The sequence below is a fragment of the Anabrus simplex genome, chromosome 1 (assembly GCF_040414725.1).
Source record: "Anabrus simplex isolate iqAnaSimp1 chromosome 1, ASM4041472v1, whole genome shotgun sequence".
In the NCBI taxonomy this organism is placed as follows: domain Eukaryota; kingdom Metazoa; phylum Arthropoda; class Insecta; order Orthoptera; family Tettigoniidae; genus Anabrus; species Anabrus simplex.
Window position 1 is genome coordinate 630,568,125 of NC_090265.1, and position 22,586 is coordinate 630,590,710.

General features: G+C 37.4%; 1 protein-coding gene across 1 annotated transcript in view; it reads left to right on the forward strand.

Moving 5' to 3' along the window:
• Positions 1-22,586, forward strand: part of LOC136871329 (protein FAM76A) — an 82,457-nt gene that overhangs the window by 51,064 nt on the left and 8,807 nt on the right. The window contains exon 5 of the mRNA XM_067144973.2: positions 2,873-3,125. Coding sequence (XP_067001074.1) covers positions 2,873-3,125 — 253 coding nt within the window. The remainder of the gene's footprint in view (positions 1-2,872; positions 3,126-22,586) is intronic.

The following is a 22,586-nucleotide window of genomic DNA, read 5'->3' on the forward strand; positions in this document are numbered from 1 at the left end:
TGCCATTCTCCTTTTGTCCAATCAGGATGTTTCCAAGTTTAAAGTTGTGTGGTTTTCTTTTAAAATATGTAGATTTGGAAATTAGTCCATGGGTTCTGCAAATTTCTATGAGTCTTTGGCCTTTTCTGTTCGATACTTCTTTTCCTTACCCAGTTGAGCGTTAACATTCCCCATAAGGATCTTGATGTTATTCATATTTATTTTATTCATTGTCTGATCAAGGAGATCCCAGAAATTATAGACTTCTTGCAGAGTTGTTGTTAGGAATTTTTTCCATTGGTAAGGGCATGAGCATTTATGATGGTGTAGTTTGTTTGTGGTTTTTAGAATTGCAATTCTTGGTGAGGTGGTTTAAAATCAATTACGGAATCTATTATTTTCAAATATATTATATATCCTGTACCAGATTGAGGACAATATTTCATTACCCTTTGGCCTGGCTTCCCGTTGTACACTCTATGACCTTGAGATTCAAACGGATCTTCTGTTAAAGTTCTCATTCTTGGAGCCCTACCACAAGAATATTTTGCCTGTCTTATTCATCTGTGAAGTTCTTGAGCTTTCCGGTTTTCAGTAAGGAGTTTATATTGTGCGTCGCAATGTAGTTAATATGCTTATGTTTGATTCTGTTTGTATGTTTGGTTATATGTATGTATTTTTAGTGTTCAATTTCATTCTTGTCTTTTAGGCGACTACCCAACGAATCCAATGTAGTCTTCTCTATCCTTAAAGGGTTGGATGGTGGAATTCTTTTAGTAAAAGACTTTTCCCTATCTGACTATCAAAGGTTATCAACCTTAAGTGGAGCAAGCTCTGATTAATAACTACAGTTGTGAGCAGCATATAATATTTATTCAGTTGTCTCTAACATGTGAAACAGATGCTGTTGGGGTACTGCCACTAACGTGTGGAACCATCGTGCCTTTTATTGCTTGAAGATGTTTATTTTTCTGGCTGTAATTTTACGGCTTTAAGCCAACCCTCCTCTTTTTTTGGGCTTGGGACCAACAGCAGCAACTACTGAGCTACTCAATCCACCCACCAGATTGATTGATTGATTGATTTATTTATTTATTTATTTATTTATTTATTTATTTATTTATTTATTTATTTATTTATTTATTTATTTATTTATTTATTTATTTATTATTTATTTATTTATTTATTTATTTATTTATTTATTTATTTATTTATTTATTTATTTATTTATTTATTTATTTATTTATTTATTTATTTATTTATTTATTTATTTATTTATTTATTTATTTATTTATTTATTTATTTCAGAAGCAAGAAATATTACATTAAAGAGATAAAAATATATACTATATATATATTTCGGAAAAAGGAAAGCACATATAACTATATTATCTTGATTAGGCTGTAGAAGACCAAAAGCCGGCCACTTCATGAGCATTTGGTGTTGCCTTGAGCAGGTCTTCCACTGTACAACGGGCTGGGCATGCATCATATTGCTATATATGTTCTGTGGTCTGCTCTTGTCCGTATTCACACAAATTGGAATCTCCACAAAAGCCCCATTTCTGCAGGTTTGACCAGCATCTCATGATACCTGAACGCAGATTGTTCATTGGCTTCTAAAAAGTCACCCAGTCTGCTGTGTAACCAGCAGGGAAATGTTCACTTGGCATCATCCAATCATTTAGATGCTGGCTTCTTGCCTGCCACTCTTTAATTCTTGCTTGCCTTGATGTACCTCAAAGTGCCTCAGTAGATCTTAAGAAGCTTCTTCTTAATCTAAGACGTTGTCAAGATGGCTGATACCCAAACAGATGATGTGCCTGAGATGCCATTGGCTGATATTCTTCTCTTTCCTGGCAGCTATTTCTCAACAGATGTCGGGAAGTGCTATACCGGCAAGACAGTGTAGCTTTTCCAGAGGTGTAGAATGCAGACAGCCAGTGATAATTTGACATGTCTCTTTTTCATCAGTGAAATTGAGCTGGTCTGGTTTTGCCTCAGTGTAAATATAGTGCCTACACAGACACCAAATTTCAAAGCTAATTCTCTTTGTGTCGTGGAAGTATTCTGAGTATACATTCGTACTACACTTTCTGGGAGTCATATCCTTTGAAGACATAGGTATTACTAATTGCACAAGAAAACCTCAAAATTCCTCCAAAGTGATACACATTGCAATAAATTCACTTTTATGTTAAACAATCGTCACACAGATTAATTGCCAGTGTATAACAGTTCAAAGAATGTCCAGAGCGCATAAGATCAAAGAATAAGCAATATGTACCACACTGTTGCCAACCATAGGGGGAAAAAATGAAAAAGGAACCTTGTTCCGATTAATTTGCATGGTACTGTAAGTCTAAGTACACCAATACTAGTATTTGGTATTTTGTCCCAGTTACTATTACCTGGAAGCTTGTTCTTTCCTTACGAACTACCACTCGAGATTATGTGGATTTTGGGAACCCCGTAAGCTCCAGACAGTACTATGGTGAGGCATGCTAGGCAAGGTTAAGAGTGAGGTACTTTGTCATTGCTTTCTGTCTTTCATAGAAAGTGCTATGTGCAACCATTTTGACAAGTATGTGCAGTATGTTGGCTGGCCTGCCTTGAATGCTATACTGTACTTCAGCAGCTTCCATATCATAACAGCCATAAATGAGGGTGAGACACTAGTGCAAGGTAAATTTTAGTTAGTCTGTGCCAGTGAACAATTTAAAAAAGGAAAAGTACTGTATTCATTAAGAGATGTCTTCAGACCAAAGTAAAGAGCCTGCTCATTAACTAAGAAATAATAGTATTCCTTTCAATTATACTTAAAAAGGACATGTATATTCAAATATTCAAACGATGTACACATTAATTGTTATAATGATTGTTATTATTTTAGGCCTAAGAGTCACAGCAAACGTCCAAATCGAGTAGACGTCACAAAGTTAAATCAGACTGCTGCAGCACAGGATGGTACTGATGGTGCACCTCCTGTGAAGGTAGCACGTGTAGCAGGCAATAACCGCGGTGACCCACATGACCCTAATTCGTCGGACCATGTAGTTGCCATGACTCAACTTAAGGAACAAATAGCATCTTTGCAAAAACTTGTCAACCAAAAGGATGCTCTGCTGCTGTCAAAAGATAAAATGGTAAGTGAACTATGGAAATATACTAGGGACCATTCATACTCGTGTAGCAAATAATCTTTTAAACCCCATGGTCACATTTAAGAAACACTTTCCATATGATTTCCCTTTGAAACAATTTCTATCTGCATTTTGTGTTGTTTCTGGTGAGTGTCTTGATTAATTTATCAATTACAGTGGGACCTCAACCATCCATTCCCAGAAAGAGCATTTTCATGGATTATTTGTTCACGTTACGTGGTCCCATGAGCATCCAAATTAAATCGCGATTAAAGATCCTGTTTTATCTGTTCCTCAAAGGAACAATTTCCCACATTAACTATCCAGAAATTTCAGTCCCATCAACATTAAATACTCGATCAAACATTTTTGAAGAAACAGTATATCTGAAAGGGTGGGTACAACATACATCTGGGTCTCTGCATTGCATTTGCCAGGTATTTTTTCAGAGAAACCACGAAAATCATAAAGCAGAGTGGCCGCAACATTTGGAAGAAGACAGTACCTTCTAACAGATCTACTTAAAGACAGAACAAGTTTCGTCAAACGTTCATATTTGTAAAAAGAACTGTATTATGTCCAGGGTAAGATGTTTATTTTTGACAGATTTTTTACAATTGTATCGGCAAGCAGGTTTTGGCACTTTTCTCAGGGTACTAATCATTGAGCTTCAGACGGGAATCGAACTTGCTCCTTTCTAACACGAGTCTAGTATTTTAATATGTTTCCGGTGTTGCTAGCTGGTAAAAACTTGCATTTTTACGCGATAGTTTCATTTTGCTTATGATAAAGTTGTGCGATCTGTAAAGCATGTGTAAACCATGCATGAAAACTTTGGATTATGAAGTAAGTTAAAAGAAACTGGACCAAAGGGAAAGATCAAATTGCAAAACTGGACGTTTTCTTTTAAATTACTCATCAGAGATACATGAACAAAGTTAAAAGCAACATGGAGCATGAAATAATCTGTATACAGTAAAATCTCGAAGCATCGTTTTTCAAGGGAAGGGGGAAAATGACGATGGATGTGGGAAAACGATGAATGCGGGTGACATATAAAATGGGGGAAAGCAAAGTAATAAAATATGGGTACCTACTGTATTTGGGAATTTTTTGTCATGTAAATAATAATACTGGCGTGTGGCCTCCGAAGCGGAGTGCAGATCTTTTGAGTTGTCGCGTGATAAGCGATCTACGCGCTTACAAAAATGCGGCTCTACCTAAGATCAATCCTAATGCGTAAGTCGGCGCATACACACAGCCAGAATTAACCAATGAAAGTTAAAATCCCTGACCCGATCTTGACCCCCTTGAACTGAAGGCCAACACATGCTAGCCATGGAACCGGACATGCTCATACTGTACATAACGGTATCAAAATGTTGCAATCATGATATACCAGTACGCGATAGAAATAAAAACCGCAGCTTTTATGCCGTTTTGTTTCACTTTTCCTTACATCTCGTAGTAATTGGAACACCTTCAAGGAGAGTTCTCTTAATGCAAATTAATGATATACGTGGATATTACGGCGATAACCTGTATTTTGGTAAAAATTCCGTCGACCCTTCGCGAATGATAGGTTAGAGATCCCATATGGCACGGCTCAGATGATGTCACAGATGTTAGAAATTCAACATGGCGTGTCTCGGACGATGTCACAGCGGGCTAAGCTATGCTGCCAACTTAGGAATTAATTTCATGACCAGGCTAGTGAAAAGATTATTGGTCTGGCTCGGTTAGGTCTGGCTTATAACAAGACAACTGGGCAGGCGGTAACAAAATGGCCAACAGGCCTCTAGCATCCCACACACATCACAAAGTACAACACGATTAATAACCCTCTGACTAATTAAAACGTACCTGGTGCACGCCGTGACTATTTTAAACTGCACGATTTTCTCCTTTTCAGTGAAGCTGGCAGCCCTAGCCAGCCAATAGCAACACAGAAAATGGTGGCAAATTTGAGTTTTACAGTGCCTCCATTTTAATTCTTGTAAATAAGAATACTTCTAAGAGCCAGTTAGTGGGTCGAGGAGAAGCGTTGGCGCCAGAAGGCTCGCAGTGACGTTGTGAGTGAATAACCTGCCCACATCACTCCAGCCTACGAGATCCTTGCTCAAGACTAGCAACTCATAATCGCTGGTACATTCTCGCGTAATAAGTTGCCGCTAATATAGGCTAGAGTATTCAGTTGATTCAAACAACTTTTGTGTATATTTTTTTGACGATCGATGCGATAAAACAATAGTTCAAAGAACGGTAGATGGGGGGAATTTAACATTGGTTTATATGGAACATTTTAGCTGCCTCTGTGGATCAGCGGTAGAGTGTCGGCCTCCGGATCCCAAGATAGCGGGTTCAAACCCGGCAGAGGTAGTCGGATTTTTGAAGGGCGGAAAAAAGTCCATTCGACACTCCATGTCGTACGATGTCGGCATGTAAAAGATCTCTGGTGACACATTTGGTGTTTACCCGACAAAATTAATTAAATCTCAGCCATAGACGCCCAAGAGAGTTTCGGTTTACTCGGTCTGCCATCTAGTGGGGGCCTAGAGTAAAACGGAACGTCAAAATTGACGAGCAGACAGCCAGATAGCGTCAAATTGAAATGTCTGCACACGGTAGCTGAGGCCATACGATTATTATTATTATTATTATTATTATGGAACATTTTTGGGACCGAATAAATTGAACGTTGGATACGGGAAAACGACAGTTCCGGGAACGATGCATCGTGGTCCTACTGAATATAAAATGCCTAATTTTGTCTGTCATTCACAGCTTTATTGAGAAAATGTGAAGGTTTCAACAGCTGAAATTGGTACCAGTTAGAGAATGTCTACTTTAGAAGAAAAGTACAATGAATCTCTCATGACCACAACTTTTGTACCTTTTTAAAGAAAAATACATTTCTTTCACCAAAGGTATTCTCTCATTTGCCATGATTATGTAGGTACACAGCTGTATCACTCGGCATGAGGTTAAACTACAGATGTTAGAAATTCAACATGGCGCGTCTCGGACGATGTCACAGCGGGCTAAGCGATGCTGCCAACTTAGGAATTAATTTCAAGACCAGGCTAGTGAAAAGATTATTGGTCTGGCTCGTTTAGGTCTGGCTTATAACAAGACAACTGGGCAGGCGGTAACAAAATGGCCAACAGGCCTCTAGCATCCCACACACATCACAAAGTACAACACGATTAATAACCCTGTGACTAATTAAAACGTACCTGGTGCACGCCATGACTATTTTAAACTGCGCGATTTTCTCATTTTCAGCGAAGCTGGCAGCCCTAGCCAGCCAATAGCAACTTCAGTTACCATCCACAAATACTGTACAGTAGAAGTCCGCTATAGCGAGTACGACATATAACAAGAACCCCATTATAACGTCAGATTTTTTCTGTCCGTTTAAAATTCCTATATTAAACTGTGTATTACCTTCGGTTACAGCGAGAGCCTTAACGCTGACATCCGTTATTACGAGCTATTAAACATACGCGATTTTTTCCGGTACCAATATTTATGCACCCAGCCATTATATTGCATGCGATCGATGATCTTTGGTGTTGTTTCCTCACTATGTCCTCTAGCAAGCTCTCTCATCGAAATTCGAAAGCGATGTCAGTCGATTAGTAATACCCGTCAACTGCTGTTCTGTAAAGAAAAGTGAAAATGAAAGTTGAGAAAATGTTTTCGTAATAAGTGCGTAAATAACTTTTCCGACAGCAGTTGTTAACTTTAAAAAAATATAGGATGAAGTAAATGATCGCTTAATTTTAATGCTAAATACGCAGTTAAGTAAGAATGGGATACTCCTCAAGATATGGCAGAGTGCATCTTTGATTTCAGAGGTTAGTTTATATTTTTCCCTCATCGGGTTAAATTTCAGAAAGGCTATTATCATGTGAATTTATAGCAAGAAAGTGATCACTTTTCTACTAGCGCTTGATAAATGTTTTCATGATACATACGTGGTTAAGTTAGCTGCCGCTGTTTGAATAAGAGAGCTGAAGCATTTGCCATAAAATGCGATCTTTGGTATCATTTTCTGTTGCGAGCTCTCACGTTGACATTTGAAGGCGATGTTAGAGTGACCGGGATTTGAGCCACGAACCCCAGCGGTGAGAGGCCAATGCACTGCCGCATGAGTCACGGAGGCTACTTTGATACATATTACAAAAAGTACAATATTAGTAAAGAATTACAGTAACTTTCGAGAAACTGTTTCAGCTGAAAAACGTCTAGCTGTAACTTTGAGGTAAGCAATGATCATTTTTTGAAATGGAAATCTGGAGAATTTCTCCTCTTCTACTTATTTCTTCCAATTTTAACATTAATTTCCTAATTCCCAATTAGGCAAAGGAAATCTTCTCTTATTCCAGAGTATGTTTTGTAACAGTGAGAGGTAATAGAAATAGCGGAAATGATTCTCTCTCATCAGTGTGATAAAATTTGGTTCGAATGTCCCCAGCACTCAGGACTATGTGTGGAGTTTCATTGTCAAGTCACAGAATAATAATTTTGTGTGGCTATTTTTAGCCGGGTGCAGCCCTTGAAAGGCAAGCCCTCCGATGAGGATGGGCGGCATCTGCCAAGTGTAGTTAACTGCGTGTTTTTTGTGGTGGAGGATAGTGTTAGGTGTGGTGGGTGAGTTGCAGGGATGTTGGGGACAGCACAAACACCCAGTCCCCGAGCCAAGGGAATTAACTATTTAAGGTTAAAATATCCAAACCGGCAAGGAATCGAACTTGGGTCCCTCTGGACCAAAGGCCAGCACACTAACCATTTAGCCATGGAGCTGGACAAGTCACAGAATGACAACGTTTATATAAAATGAGAAACTTCATCTTTATTTTCTAAAATTCGAACACTGGAGGCAGTTTTTTATTATATAGCCTATGTCACTTTTAGAACATTTTTTTTACACAAAAGAATCAGACGTAGGTATGAAGTGATTGGACTGGAAAATATAAAAATTGCTAGAGTTTTTTTAATAGTTACACTTTTGAACTTGTGTTATAAAGAATCTTCAGATATAGAATCAAGTAAAGTGGTATGAAATGAATAAACTATGTAATTAAAATTACCTGGCTCACCCATTTCTCTCACCACCTCACTCCATAGCAACTTCTGCACATCCCACATGTGGTAATTAGACTTTTGCTGGTCCGACAAATACTTATCTTGTACCAGACGTATCAGCTTTTCAACATAGATGATAAAATGCAGCTCTTCAGCCGAAAAATCCAAACCCGTCTGGATAGTTTGCAAGTATTTGTGCGTTCACTGTTGAACAACACCGGTTCCAATGGACGCAGTCCTGCTGGAATTTAGTGCTTTGGATTGTTCAGCCTTTCTCATGCGTGTTCATACAAATTTGTCATCGCAGCTTTATGTGGGTTTCTGCTTCCAATGGACGATAGCCCATACAGATGTTTAGTTGACACAGGCACAGACCTAATTGCGATCTCCCCTTCGAAAAACGATCGTCGCCAAGTTTCTAATAGGAAACTTAACGCGACAAATGGCACATGCATCAATACAAAGGGATAATTCCTGACAATCGACCTAGGTTTACACTGGAATTTAGCTGAACTTCCTAGTTGCTGATGTACAGTCACCCATTGTTGGAGCAGACTTCATCCATCGTTACAACCTATTAGTTGACCTGAAGTGCAGAAGACTTATTGACTCAACAATAACGTTAACAACATCTGGTACGCTAATTAGAGTCTCAAGTATATAATCGGTGCATGTTATGCCAGCAGACCAAATGCATGCAGACATTCTGAAGGAGTTCCCCAACTTGCTGCATGAGAACATTTCATTTCATCATTCCACCCATAACCTTCACTCACACAATAGTTATTGACGGGCAACCAGTTGCAGCGAATGTGCACAGGCTAACACCCCCACTTGACAAATTCCAAACTGCCAAAGCAGAATTTCAGCAAATGGTGGATATAAGTATCTGTCAACGCTCCAAAAGTTGTTGGGCCAGCCCTCTTCATTTAGTTCTAAAGAAGGATGGTTCCTGGCATCCTTGTGATGACTGTCATGGACTCAGTAACATCACCAGGCCAGGTAGATGCCCTATACCTAATCTCCAAGATTTCAACAGCCAGTTAGATGGCAAAAGGACCTTCTCTAAAATAGATCTGGACAGAGCATACCATCACATTCCAGTTCACCCAGACAGTATACTCAAGACCGCTATCATCACACCATTTGGATTGTTTGAATTCCTTCTTCTTTTTGGTTTAAAATGTGCAGCTCAAACATTGCACTACTGCACGACTTGGACTTAGTGTACTGTTGTATAGATGATATCCTTGTGGCATCAGAGAATTCAGAAGATCACAAGCAACATCATTTCGAGCAAGTGAGTGTTTAATGCAACAGAAGTGCCATTCCTTGCTTATCTTATATCCGGTCAATGAATTAATCCCCAGTCAGAACTAGTAAAAGCAATCACAGGCTATCCACTACTCACGACTGTGAAGAGGGAATTTTCTGAAACTTGCGTCGTTTTCTAGCACTCACTAATTGTTATTGGGGAGCTATACCAGATTCTGCAGTGTTAAGAAGAATGACAAAAGGAACTTCCAGTGGAACGAAGATAACAGAAAAGCTTTCAAAGCCTTGGCAAACTAGTCTGGCAGATGCAGCAATGTTGGCACATTCATCCTCAAATTTACCACTAGTTTTGATGATTGATGCCTCAGACTTTGCCATTGGAACATTTCTTCACCAAATTAGGGATGGCACTCTACAGCCCTTGGGATTTTTCTTGAAGCTCACAGACACCCAGAAGAATTATTCCAGTTATAACCAAGAATTTCTGACTGCTTCTGCCGTTAAACACTTTCAGTTCATGTTGGAAGGAAGTGACTTCTCAATTTATACTCGCCTTCATGTTTCAACAACATACAGACAAATCCTCACTTCGTTAAGTATGTCATATCAGCGTCATGGGACAATTCACAACAGATATACAATATAGTCTACTTGTGAAGAAATTGAAGCTCATGGCCATCACAGTGAGACACGAGATATATACTGGAAAGTAAAACAGCTGTCAAATTAATACAAACCTCGTGTATGGACCATAGAAGATTCTAATAGTGCACCTGTTAATATATTAATGTTCCCGCGGTGACTCCCGCTATTGCGCCGAGTTGGAGCATTAACTGAATATACTCATGTGTAAATATTGCTCCGGCCAAATAATTTTAAGCATCGGGTCGTAAATCATACCTAGACTCTGAACTGAAATATAATTTATGAACATGAGCTCCAACTACACGGTGCATAATCGCTTCTCAGGGTAAAATTCGCTTCCTTATGTTCCCATATGCTTTATATAAATCGTAGATTCCGTTGAAGAGTATCGGTCCGTTGAAATAGTCATTCCGAATCCATACGTGAAGGAAATTATCTAATCATCACCTAATATCTAACATAAATTAATTTAATAGATCCGTATATTATCATATTACTATATATTACAAGTTACTTAAGGAATAGAAACGCGTAATCAAAATTATATCTAGTTTATTAGCATGCTAATGTATAATAAAATTGAATAATATGCATCCATCGGCAATAAAGAAAGGAACAATCGTGTGAAATTACAAATATCATCCTCAAATGCTTGAGTTCCGAGATAAACATATTTGAAAAATCTTTAAGTTATCATCATATTTGCTTACATTTTTCGTTAAGTTTCAAAAATATACCATATCTTCCATGTTTAAATTGATACAAGGGGAAAAATAGGGACCATAACTTTATTAATTCAAGGAGGAGTGGAATATCTTCCTTTTAATATTGTTTGGGATTTTCTTTGGGGCATTATTTATGTTTCATCTTTCTTTTCGGACTGTTTGACCAAATTTACTTGGATTCATGTTTGGATTCTTGTTTGTGACTCTCCACGTTACGAGATAAGCATTACCATATTTAAATTTGGGTTCAAAACACCCATAAAGTTATTAATATTCCTATCATAACCCAAAATGAATAAATTAAAACAGTACATCACCATTTGTACAAAATAAACCAAATAATCTTACCACAGAGTGCCATAACTATGATAGTACGTCGGTCTTTCCTGCGAAAATCGTGCCATGCATTCTTAATCATGTGCCAATATATTTACATATTCTCAAATATCTCTTCACTATGCCAATATTAAGTCAAAGTAAACCGTACTTCATATTAGCGTTAATGCGCTGACCTTCCAATATGAAAATGTGCAAGACTCCATTCTATTCCTGAATATATATATTACGTAATGTATAACAAACACGTAACCTATCAATATCTTCCGCTGAAAGTTACTACGAGACACATTCTGCTTAACTCGAGACATACATTCAACTTAACATGGCCTAAATCCTTCACTTGCAGTGCTAATCCAAATATAAATGTAATACGTAACACAGGAATTCGCAATTCAACCATCTATCCCATTCTTAAGCAACGAACAGAAACATATCTCCTCACTCAAATTACAACTTGCCACAATAACATTCCTTTTCCTTCATATAAATATATATACCTCCATATTTAAAAAATATCTTCATTCAATTCCACTTAAATAACCTCTGTGTTATGGTAGCATTACTTAATAACCTGATTATTCTCCCATACACTGCAACTTCGTAATATTTCCAACATCTCCGTACAATACAATTATCGTACTGGCCATGATTGCTACACATATTGACCTGAAGTTTTAGGTTATGTCTCGTATCTTGTCTGCTTTTTCTACAATCTCTACTGGTTAAACATTTCACGGTCTACACGTATTGATTGGCACTAAACATGCACAAATACTCAATCAGATCTAGTTTCCATTAACCTTAAAATTATCACATTAGCACCACGGTTATATAGCATAAACTAGCACATTTCATCGGCTAATAATTGGCATTCATATTCATATATCCTTTCATTGGCACTACAACTCTTACTTCTAGCACTCCTGTACATATATAAATATTTTTCATCAATTGATTTCAAATTTATTACGATGCAATTCATATTACTTATCTCGTAATGCGATTTTGCTGCTGGATCTCTCCTGGACTACGGCATCTTGGAGTAGGCAGCCTCTGTGATCCAAAGATTACGTCATCTGCGGCTCCGGCTCGGGATCTTGGCCTGAGCTATTAAGTCTTGAGCGACCATTTCCATCTGTTTAAGCTGAGTCCATCTTGTCACCAGTTCTCATGCAATCATAAAAGAACAAATATATAGTAGAACTCATAGTGTACTGGTAAATAGTAGGCTATTAAATACGTAATATTTGTTTTCGGAAACTCGTATTGGACGAGAATATTCTTTTCTTTTAAATTTAGAGATTTCTCTAATTTGGCCTACTTCTTGCTATTTCTTTCGCTTAAACAGATATTGTCTCCCTCCTGGAAACAATAAATTATTCTTTCCTTAGCAAGGATTTGCCGTTATAATACTACTTTCGGCAATGTATAACTCGGTTGAGGTTTCCTTTCGTTTCTGAGTTTAGGTGTTATAGTAACGAATATTTCCTTCAAATCTACGCCTTTACTGCCGATATTCTTGCAGACGTAGTCTTTACTGCTGTTTATATATTAATATTTTAGTAATTAACGATGCGTTGATCCTTTTATATCCTTCCATATGTCGTGCTGCTTCTCTTCAATTCGTAACTCTTTCTTCTCAAGGTAGTCAAGAATCGGTTTCTTTCAAATTTTTTTTAGCCCATCATTATTTAATTCTTGAGATTCATTTTCCTTGCGGCCGGCCGATATCGATTGACTAGATCTCTACTCTGTGTACTTGCACCTGAAGCTATTGTGCGCCATATTTGTCCACTGTTTCCATGACATTTACGGTCGCTAATGTAACGTAATGGTACATTTCACCTCCACGTTAACTTTAAATATGTTGGATACAACATATTTAATTCGCTCTTCCATATACTTGCATAATGGACCTTTACGTTACACTATCCTCATTCTTTGTATCTCATCTTATGTTTGATTATTTCTTAACCACTTTAATATGATTCTTCCTAATTTCTTCCGTATAATCATTCTTGGTCGTTTTCGCTCCCATTATCTGTTTGACATTCAATATAGGGATCATTCTCTTTCTCACTGATTTCTAAAATGTTATTTGGCATTAATCCTTCGTTTTCTCTGTAATAGTACTTTAGGTTTGCTGCGTTATATACCCCTTTATATGTCCCTGACATATTTTCGATCTGGTATGCGTTGTTTCCAAACACTTTCGTAATGACATATGGTCCATCATATAAATGTGCAAATTTCGCAAATACCTTCCCTATGACGTTGGAATTGGGTGTTTTCTTAACTAATACAAGATCATTTATTCTCAATTGACGGTGAAACTTTTTGTTTCGTAATCTCTTGAGCCTCTTCCGTGATTGATCCTCCAATTTTGCGCGTACCATACTATTTAATTCCTGAACACTCAGTCTATCCTCCACTAGCCTTTCTATTACTTCATCCCATGGCCTATGTGGGATTTCATCTCTATGTAGAACACTTGGGATCTGTCCGGTTGATTCATGTACGGTATCGTTTATACTGTGCTCAATTATTGGTATTACATCAATCCATCTCCAATGGTTGTTTCCGCAGTAAATCCGACAAAACTTCGAAATCTCTCTCATACATCGCTCTACTGGATTTGACGATGGGTGCCTAATTGAACACATCACATGTTTTATATTCAACCTCTCCATAGCTTCACGGAACTGTTCTGACGTAAACTGAGTACCATGATCGCTCAGTATTCTCTCAGGTTTTCCCATTCTTGGTATGACACCATTAATGAACGCGTGGAGGACTTGTTTTGAATTGGCTCTCTGTATTGGTTGTAAAACTATATATTTAGAGAATATATCCATCGTTACTACGATAAACTTTCTTCCTTTACTAGCCACTGGAAGTGGTCCAAAAATGTCGATTGCGAATATCTCTTTTGCTCTATCTGGTAGTATTGCTATTGGTTGGTGTGTAAGTAATCTTGCATTATGTTTGGTTCTCTGGCAGATGTCACATGTCCTAATCAATTTCCTAATCATTGCCCTAATTCCTTTCCAGGTAAATCTTTCCAAGACAGTATTTAGCACTTTGTCAATGCCCCCGTGTCCAGTGATCCGGTGGGTCAACCATATTAATTCCCTTTGTAACTGGGTTGGCACCACAATTCGTGCTTTCCTCTGACCTTCAAGAAGATACTTATTTAACCTTCCATTTATAATCCGGTATGTCTGTGTTGTGTTCGCTTCCGAAGTCTGTCCTTCCAATTTATCTAGTATTTTAGCTAGATTCGCATCTGCCCTTTGTAATATCTCAATAGTTCCCAGCCTTTCAATTATTTGCTCGTCTCGGTCATCCAACTCTATTTGATGTATTAATTCTTCCGTTTGTTCTGGATTTCTACTCAAGGCATCGGCCAAAATATTATCCTTTCCTCTACAATGTTCTATTTTCAACTGAAATTGCTGTGTAAATAATATCCAGCGCGTTACTCGTTCGCTTGCCATTGCGGCCTTCAAACTAAAGACTAATGCCTTATGATCAGTGCGTATAGTCACAGGATATCCACTTATTATTTTCACCCATTGCTGCAATGCGAATACTATCGCCAAGAGTTCCTGCTCGGTTGTCGTGTAATTTTGTTCATGCTTTCTTAATTTACGGCTTGCAAATGCCAAATATGTTCACTTCTTTCCGCCTTCTGGTTCTTCTTGATACAGGCATGCCCCAATTCCAATCCTGGATGCATCGGATTGTATTATGAATTCTTTCTCGTAATCAGGATAACCCAATCATACTACTCGCCATTAATTCCTTCATTTGTACGAAAGCCTTTTCCGCTTCATTTCCCCATTTCCACCTGTTATTTATTTTGAGTAATTCTTGTAATGGTGCTGCTACTTCGGTATACCTATCACAATGATCTGCAAAGAACTGCGTCATTCCAAGGAATTGTCTAATCTGCTTTATCCTTGTTGGCCTCGGGAAATCACATATTGCTTTGATTTTAGCTGGGTTAGGTCGTATTCCTTCCCCGTCGATAACATGTCCAACAAAAGGGATCTCCGACTGGCAGAACTTTGACTTTGCCACATTGACTTTAAATCCAGTGTTCTTCAAGTTATCCAACAACTTTTCAAGTCTCTCACAGTGCTCTTCGTATGTTCTCGTTGCCAGGATCAAATCGTCAACATAGGAAGTCACATAACCCTTTACTTCTGCTGTCAAGTTTCTATCCAGAGCCCTGATAAGAACGGCACAACTGTTTTTTAACCCAAATGGAAGCCTGCAGTAAGCATACGTTTGATTGTCGAACATGAACCCAGTCAATAGTCGTGACTTCTCCTCCAACACAATATGATGGAATGATGATGTGAAATCAAGGCTAGAAAAATACTTCATGTTCTTGAATTTCTTAATGATGTCCTTAATTTTTGGTACCTTATCATATTCTGGAATTAGCTTCCCGTTTATAGCCCTCGCGTCTAGGCAAATTCTGAGGCTACCGTTGCTTTTCTTTACGATTACCAAAGGGTTCAAGTATGGTGTAGCTGTTTTAACTATTATCTCATCATCCAACATTTCCTGGATTATTTCTTTCACTTGCTGGAAATATTTTTCAGGTATATCATACAGCTTTGCTTTATACGGTGTCCAATCGTTAACCATCAGCTTGTATTTGAAATTGGGGATTTTTCCTGGTTTGTTCTTAAATATGTCTGAATACTTCTTCAAAATTTCGTACAACTTGGTTTTCTCCTCTGGCAAAATCTTAGCTTCCATAAGGCTTTTCCATATTTCTTGATCCTTTTCTTCTTCCTCTAAACTTAATATTCTTTCAATAGTGTAGGCTATCTCGGATTCTGCTGCCTGATTTGGGCTTTGGTTTATAAAATTGCTCTCCTGGTCATAGCCATTTGTCTCCCGACCTACAATTCTCATATGTTCTGACAGATCCTTCCTAACGCTTATTCTGAGTTTTTCTGTCGTTTCCTTCCCATGATCTTCGCTAATTGGAAACCTAATTTCATGTCTTTCCATATCAATGACCATTTTTGTAGCGACCATGAAATCCACGCCTAAAATAATATTGTATTTTATTCTGTTCATAATTATAAATGGGTGCTCAAATCTTTGGTTCCCTATTCCGATATTCAAATACGTTTGCATTTTGCATTCCACAGTTTTATCTGGTATAATTCCTTTGATTTTTATTCCTGACACAGGTATCGTTGGTAGCTTCATTTTTCTCTCTAACTCTAAGAATAACATGTTCAAGATCACACTAATACTCGCCCCAGAATCTATCAGACAATGCGTCCTCATTTCGTTTACTCTTACAATAATTATTGGTAAATTTACTCCTTGTGGTCCTACATTCGATGATTCATCATATAGTAAATCTTCCGGTTCTATCTCCCATGACTCGATCTGCGCAATTAACCAACTAATAATTTTGCCATTCGATTTCCTTTCTTTATTGCATCTTTCATTTATGTCTAATTTATAATCTACGTTTTTTTTTTCTTCTCGGAAACGTCTATCCCTGCACTAAAGTTTTGTGCATTCGGATTCAACCTTCGTTTCCCTGCCTCCATCTTCTTGTATTCCTGGAGTTCTAAGCTCTCCGCACCTTCTATGTCACCAACCACTTCTTTGTCCTTAATCGCCTGTTCCCATTTATCCTTATCGTTTGAATTTTCCTTTAACTCTTGGACATACTTTCTTTTGGCAAATTCTCTACCCTTGTAACTTTGTTCTCTCCTTCCTTCGTAGGGTTGCCTTCTTCGAAAATTATTCCGAGCTCCGTTTCCTGAGTACCTATTATTCGTCCTATAATATGGTACACATCTATCGCTCGTTTGATATGTCCGTCGATTTACATATCCTTTTTGGCATTGGCATTCTTTCATTTCTTTCTTTCCACCCATTTCCCGGTTTCTAACACCATTCTTAATTTCTCTCCATCTACTACTTTCCACATTCTCCGGCGTTATCATATTTATCGATGCCTCATTCTCTGCATTCCGCATTAACCTGGTTGTGGGATGTGCAGTTGCCATGTCTAGTTGCCTTAGCCGGTCTTCCATTTCTATAGCTGTCTGAACATTTGCTACTGCCAAGTGCCTTTGCACCTCGGGAGGAAATTGCCTCTGGATTGTTTTTATTGCTTCCAATTCGCTTGGTGCGGCTTCCAGATCTTGAAATCGTTGAAATTGGAACGCGAAATAATCTGAGTATCTTGTCTGCCCATTAAATGCGAATTTCCGGGAATATAGCTCCATCCTAAGCTGTAATTGTACCTCTGAGCCCCAATACCTTCGCAAGAATGCTGTTTTAAATTCCTCATAATCATGAAAGTTGTATCTAAATGCTTGGTACCATATACCAGGGTTGGAGTCTAAGTGTTTTTCAACTATTTTTAGCTTTCTTTCATTCGGAATCTGATTAGCCCTAAAATAATCCTCCATTTCCCGAAGAAACTGCTTAGGTGATAGACTTGCAGTGTTATCAAAATGTTTTGGCCTATCATCAACTGTCTTAATAATATTTATTACTGCTGGACCTCCATTGCTACAATTCCCGTTTCCAATTATACCGCCGTTGATCATCTGCTTGGAATCCGTCGTCATCGTTGGTGTTGTTTCTCTTTCGTTCATCCGAATATCCATATTCCCTAACATATTGGATCCTGTGTTTTGGTCATGTACCCTTAATTCCTGTATCTCTTTTCGGATAGTCCGCAACTCCCTTTCCGTATTGTTAACTCTACTGTCAACCTCATTCTTATTCCGCTCTACTTCCTCACGGATTATATCTGTTTTATTCGATACTTGTTCTCTCGCCAAGATAAAATTTACTTCTATTGACTTATTTGTATTTCCTATTATCTCATCTAATTTGTTCATCCTCTCTCGATACTGTTCCCATCTCTCTGTGGAATCTAATTTCAAGTTTTCCAAATTCTCCGTCAAACTCTTCATTTCCTTCTCCTTCAGAGTTTGTATAGCCTCTCTACTTTCCTTCAACTCCTTACTGACTTCATTTATTTTTTTATTAACCTCTTCACTCCTATTTTCCACAATTTCCATCATCTGATTACGCAGCTCGTCAATATCTGTTTTAACTTGCGTGACTTCGCCTCCAAATTTCTCAATTTCTGTTCTTATGACCTCTTTCATTTCTTCCCTCATTTCTTGCTGCCTCTCATTTTGCCTGTTAATCTCTTCTTGCTGCTTTTCCTCCTGACTGATAATCATTTCTTGAAATTTTTCGTTAATCATTTCTTGGAATTTCTCATTTTGTTTCCTTGCTTCTTCTTGCCTTTCCCTTCTTTCTTCCTCATTTCGCTTCCTTGCTTCTTCATTGTGCCCATTAATCATCTCTTGAAATTTCTCATTCTGCCTTCTTATTTCTTCATTGTGCCCATTAATCATCTCTTGAAATTTCTCATTCTGCTTTCTTGCTTCTTCTTCTCTTCCTTCCATTTTGTTAATCATTTCTTGGAAATTCTCATTTTGCCTGCTAATTATTTCTTGGAATTTTTAATTTTGCCTGCTAATTATTTCTTGGAATTTTTCCAAAATCCCTTTTTGATTGTCCCTGACTTCCTGTATCGCTTCGTCTCTCTTCCTGACTTCCTCCTCAGTTACCTTTTGGTATCCCTCAAGTTGGGATTTCAGCTGAGCTAAATTCGACATCTTTATCTCGTTTAAAATTCTCTAATGTGCCTGTTAAATTCTCTATAAGCCTAACTTTCTCTATGTATCCGTAAATTCAACTAATTTGATCTCAAAATATTACTATAACACAGTCTGTCAGGCTTAATCATACACTTATTCTACAACTTCTATTAGTTCAACAAATTCTTTCTTAATTAGGAATGATCACCCAAGACTATTTTAGCTCAACCCAAACCAGCCTGTCCAAGTCACATGAGAATCCAAACATTTAAAATAATAATCATTTTCAATTATGTTTATCCCTTATTCACTTAACCTACATATACAATAAATAAAATTAACATTCCATTCATACACTTCCACTATCCTAAGTACCTAACGAAATTTTCTCGGAACAATCTAAATAAATGTACAGTCAATCCCTTTCCTACTTTATTCCTAGTATATAAGAAATCATCCTTTATCGCATGCCATATTTGCATCCGCAATCCATCATGCTTCATTTCATTCTTCCATGCCGTCTCATAGTTACATTCTAACTCATTGTGCAGCTTTCTTCTTGACTAGGATACACTATATTATGTTTGCCATCCTCTTTTCCTATTATCTCTCTTCACCGCTACAATCTGACCTCATATATGTTCATGTCATCCATAATCTGTCTTCTCAATATTCCTTTATCGCGATATATTTTCCTCCTCATTCCTTTTTCAACAGCTCACTTTACGAATAAGAGCTCAAAATATTACACAACAGCCACGGTACTCTTTTCAACTTGCTCGAAGCTACGGCATCACATAACCCATGTCCAATCCAATCATCCATATCTCATCCTCAATATTTGCTCCATAATCAAGTTATAAAATTTCTGTACATCCAGAATTTAATTAATCATCCGACCTCTTCAAACTTTGCCTCACGTTCGGGACACAAATTTAATGATATTTGGCGACCACGGTACCTTTCTCCTCAACTTGCTCCACTGTTGGGGGCCAAATTTAAATGCACCTGTTAATATATTAATGTTCCCGCGGTGACTCCCGCTATTGCGCCGAGTTGGAGCATTAACTGAATATACTCATGTGTAAATATTGCTCCGGCCAAATAATTTTAAGCATCAGGTTGTAAATCATACCTAGACTCTGAACTGAAATATAATTTATGAGCATGAGCTCCAACAACACGGTGCATAATCGCTTCTCAGGGTAAAATTCGCTTCCTTATGTTCCCATATGCTTTATATAAATCGTAGATTCCGTTGAAATAGTCATTCCGAATCCATACGTGAAGGAAATTATCTAATCATCACCTAATATCTAACATAAATTAATTTAATAGATCCGTATATTATCATATTACTATATATTACAAGTTACTTAAGGAATAGAAACGCGTAATCAAAATTATATCTAGTTTATTAGCATGCTAATGTATAATAAAATTGAATAATATGCATCCATCGGCAATAAAGAAAGGAACAATCGTGTGAAATTACAAATATCATCCTCAAATGCTTGAGTTCCGAGATAAACATATTTGAAAAATCTTTAAGTTATCATCATATTTGCTTACATTTTTCGTTAAGTTTCAAAAATATACCATATCTTCCATGTTTAAATTGATACAAGGGGAAAAATAGGGACCATAACTTTATTAATTCAAGGAGGAGTGGAATATCTTCCTTTTAATATTGTTTGGGATTTTCTTTGGGGCATTATTTATGTTTCATCTTTCTTTTCGGACTGTTTGACCAAATTTACTTGGATTCATGTTTGGATTCTTGTTTGTGACTCTCCACGTTACGAGATAAGCATTACCATATTTAAATTTGGGTTCAAAACACCCATAAAGTTATTAATATTCCTATCATAACCCAAAATGAATAAATTAAAACAGTACATCACCATTTGTACAAAATAAACCAAATAATCTTACCACAGAGTGCCATAACTATGATAGTACGTCGGTCTTTCCTGCGAAAATCGTGCCATGCATTCTTAATCATGTGCCAATATATTTACATATTCTCAAATATCTCTTCACTATGCCAATATTAAGTCAAAGTAAACCGTACTTCATATTAGCGTTAATGCGCTGACCTTCCAATATGAAAATGTGCAAGACTCCATTCTATTCCTGAATATATATATTACGTAATGTATAACAAACACGTAACCTATCAATATCTTCCGCTGAAAGTTACTACGAGACACATTCTGCTTAACTCGAGACATACATTCAACTTAACATGGCCTAAATCCTTCACTTGCAGTGCTAATCCAAATATAAATGTAATACGTAACACAGGAATTCGCAATTCAACCATCTATCCCATTCTTAAGCAACGAACAGAAACATATCTCCTCACTCAAATTACAACTTGCCACAATAACATTCCTTTTCCTTCATATAAATATATATACCTCCATATTTAAAAAATATCTTCATTCAATTCCACTTAAATAACCTCTGTGTTATGGTAGCATTACTTAATAACCTGATTATTCTCCCATACACTGCAACTTCGTAATATTTCCAACATCTCCGTACAATACAATTATCGTACTGGCCATGATTGCTACACATATTGACCTGAAGTTTTAGGTTATGTCTCGTATCTTGTCTGCTTTTTCTACAATCTCTACTGGTTAAACATTTCACGGTCTACACGTATTGATTGGCACTAAACATGCACAAATACTCAATCAGATCTAGTTTCCATTAACCTTAAAATTATCACATTAGCACCACGGTTATATAGCATAAACTAGCACATTTCATCGGCTAATAATTGGCATTCATATTCATATATCCTTTCATTGGCACTACAACTCTTACTTCTAGCACTCCTGTACATATATAAATATTTTTCATCAATTGATTTCAAATTTATTACGATGCAATTCATAATACTTATCTCGTAACGCGATTTTGCTGCTGGATCTCTCCTGGACTACGGCATCTTGGAGTAGGCAGCCTCTGCGATCCAAAGATTACGTCATCTGCGGCTCCGGCTCGGGATCTTGGCTTGAGCTATTAAGTCTTGAGCGACCATTTCCATCTGTTTAAGCTGAGTCCATCTTGTCACCAGTTCTCATGCAATCATAAAAGAACAAATATATAGTAGAACTCATAGTGTACTGGTAAATAGTAGGCTATTCAATACGTAATATTTGTTTTCGGAAACTCGTATTGGACGAGAATATTCATTTCTTTTAAATTTAGAGATTTCTCTAATTTGGCCTACTTCTTGCTATTTCTTTCGCTTAAACAGATATTGTCTCCCTCCTGGAAACAATAAATTATTCTTTCCTTAGCAAGGATTTGCCGTTATAATACTACTTTCGGCAATGTATAACTCGGTTGAGGTTTCCTTTCGTTTCTGAGTTTAGGTGTTACAGTAACGAATATTTCCTTCAAATCTACGCCTTTACTGCCGATATTCTTGCAGATGTAGTCTTTACTGCTGTTTATATATTAATATTTTAGTAATTAACGATGCGTTGATCCTTTTATATCCTTCCATATGCCGTGCTTCTTCTCTTCAATTCGTAACTCTTTCTTCTCAAGGTAGTCAAGAATCGGTTTCTTTCAAATTTTTTTTAGCTCCCTTTTGCCACCACTTTTCAGAGTTCCTGAAGGGCCTTCACAGCTACCGTAGCGGTCCCAGGGCCCTCGAAGTCCCCACTGTACTTCACCCCTACAGGCAGTCCCCT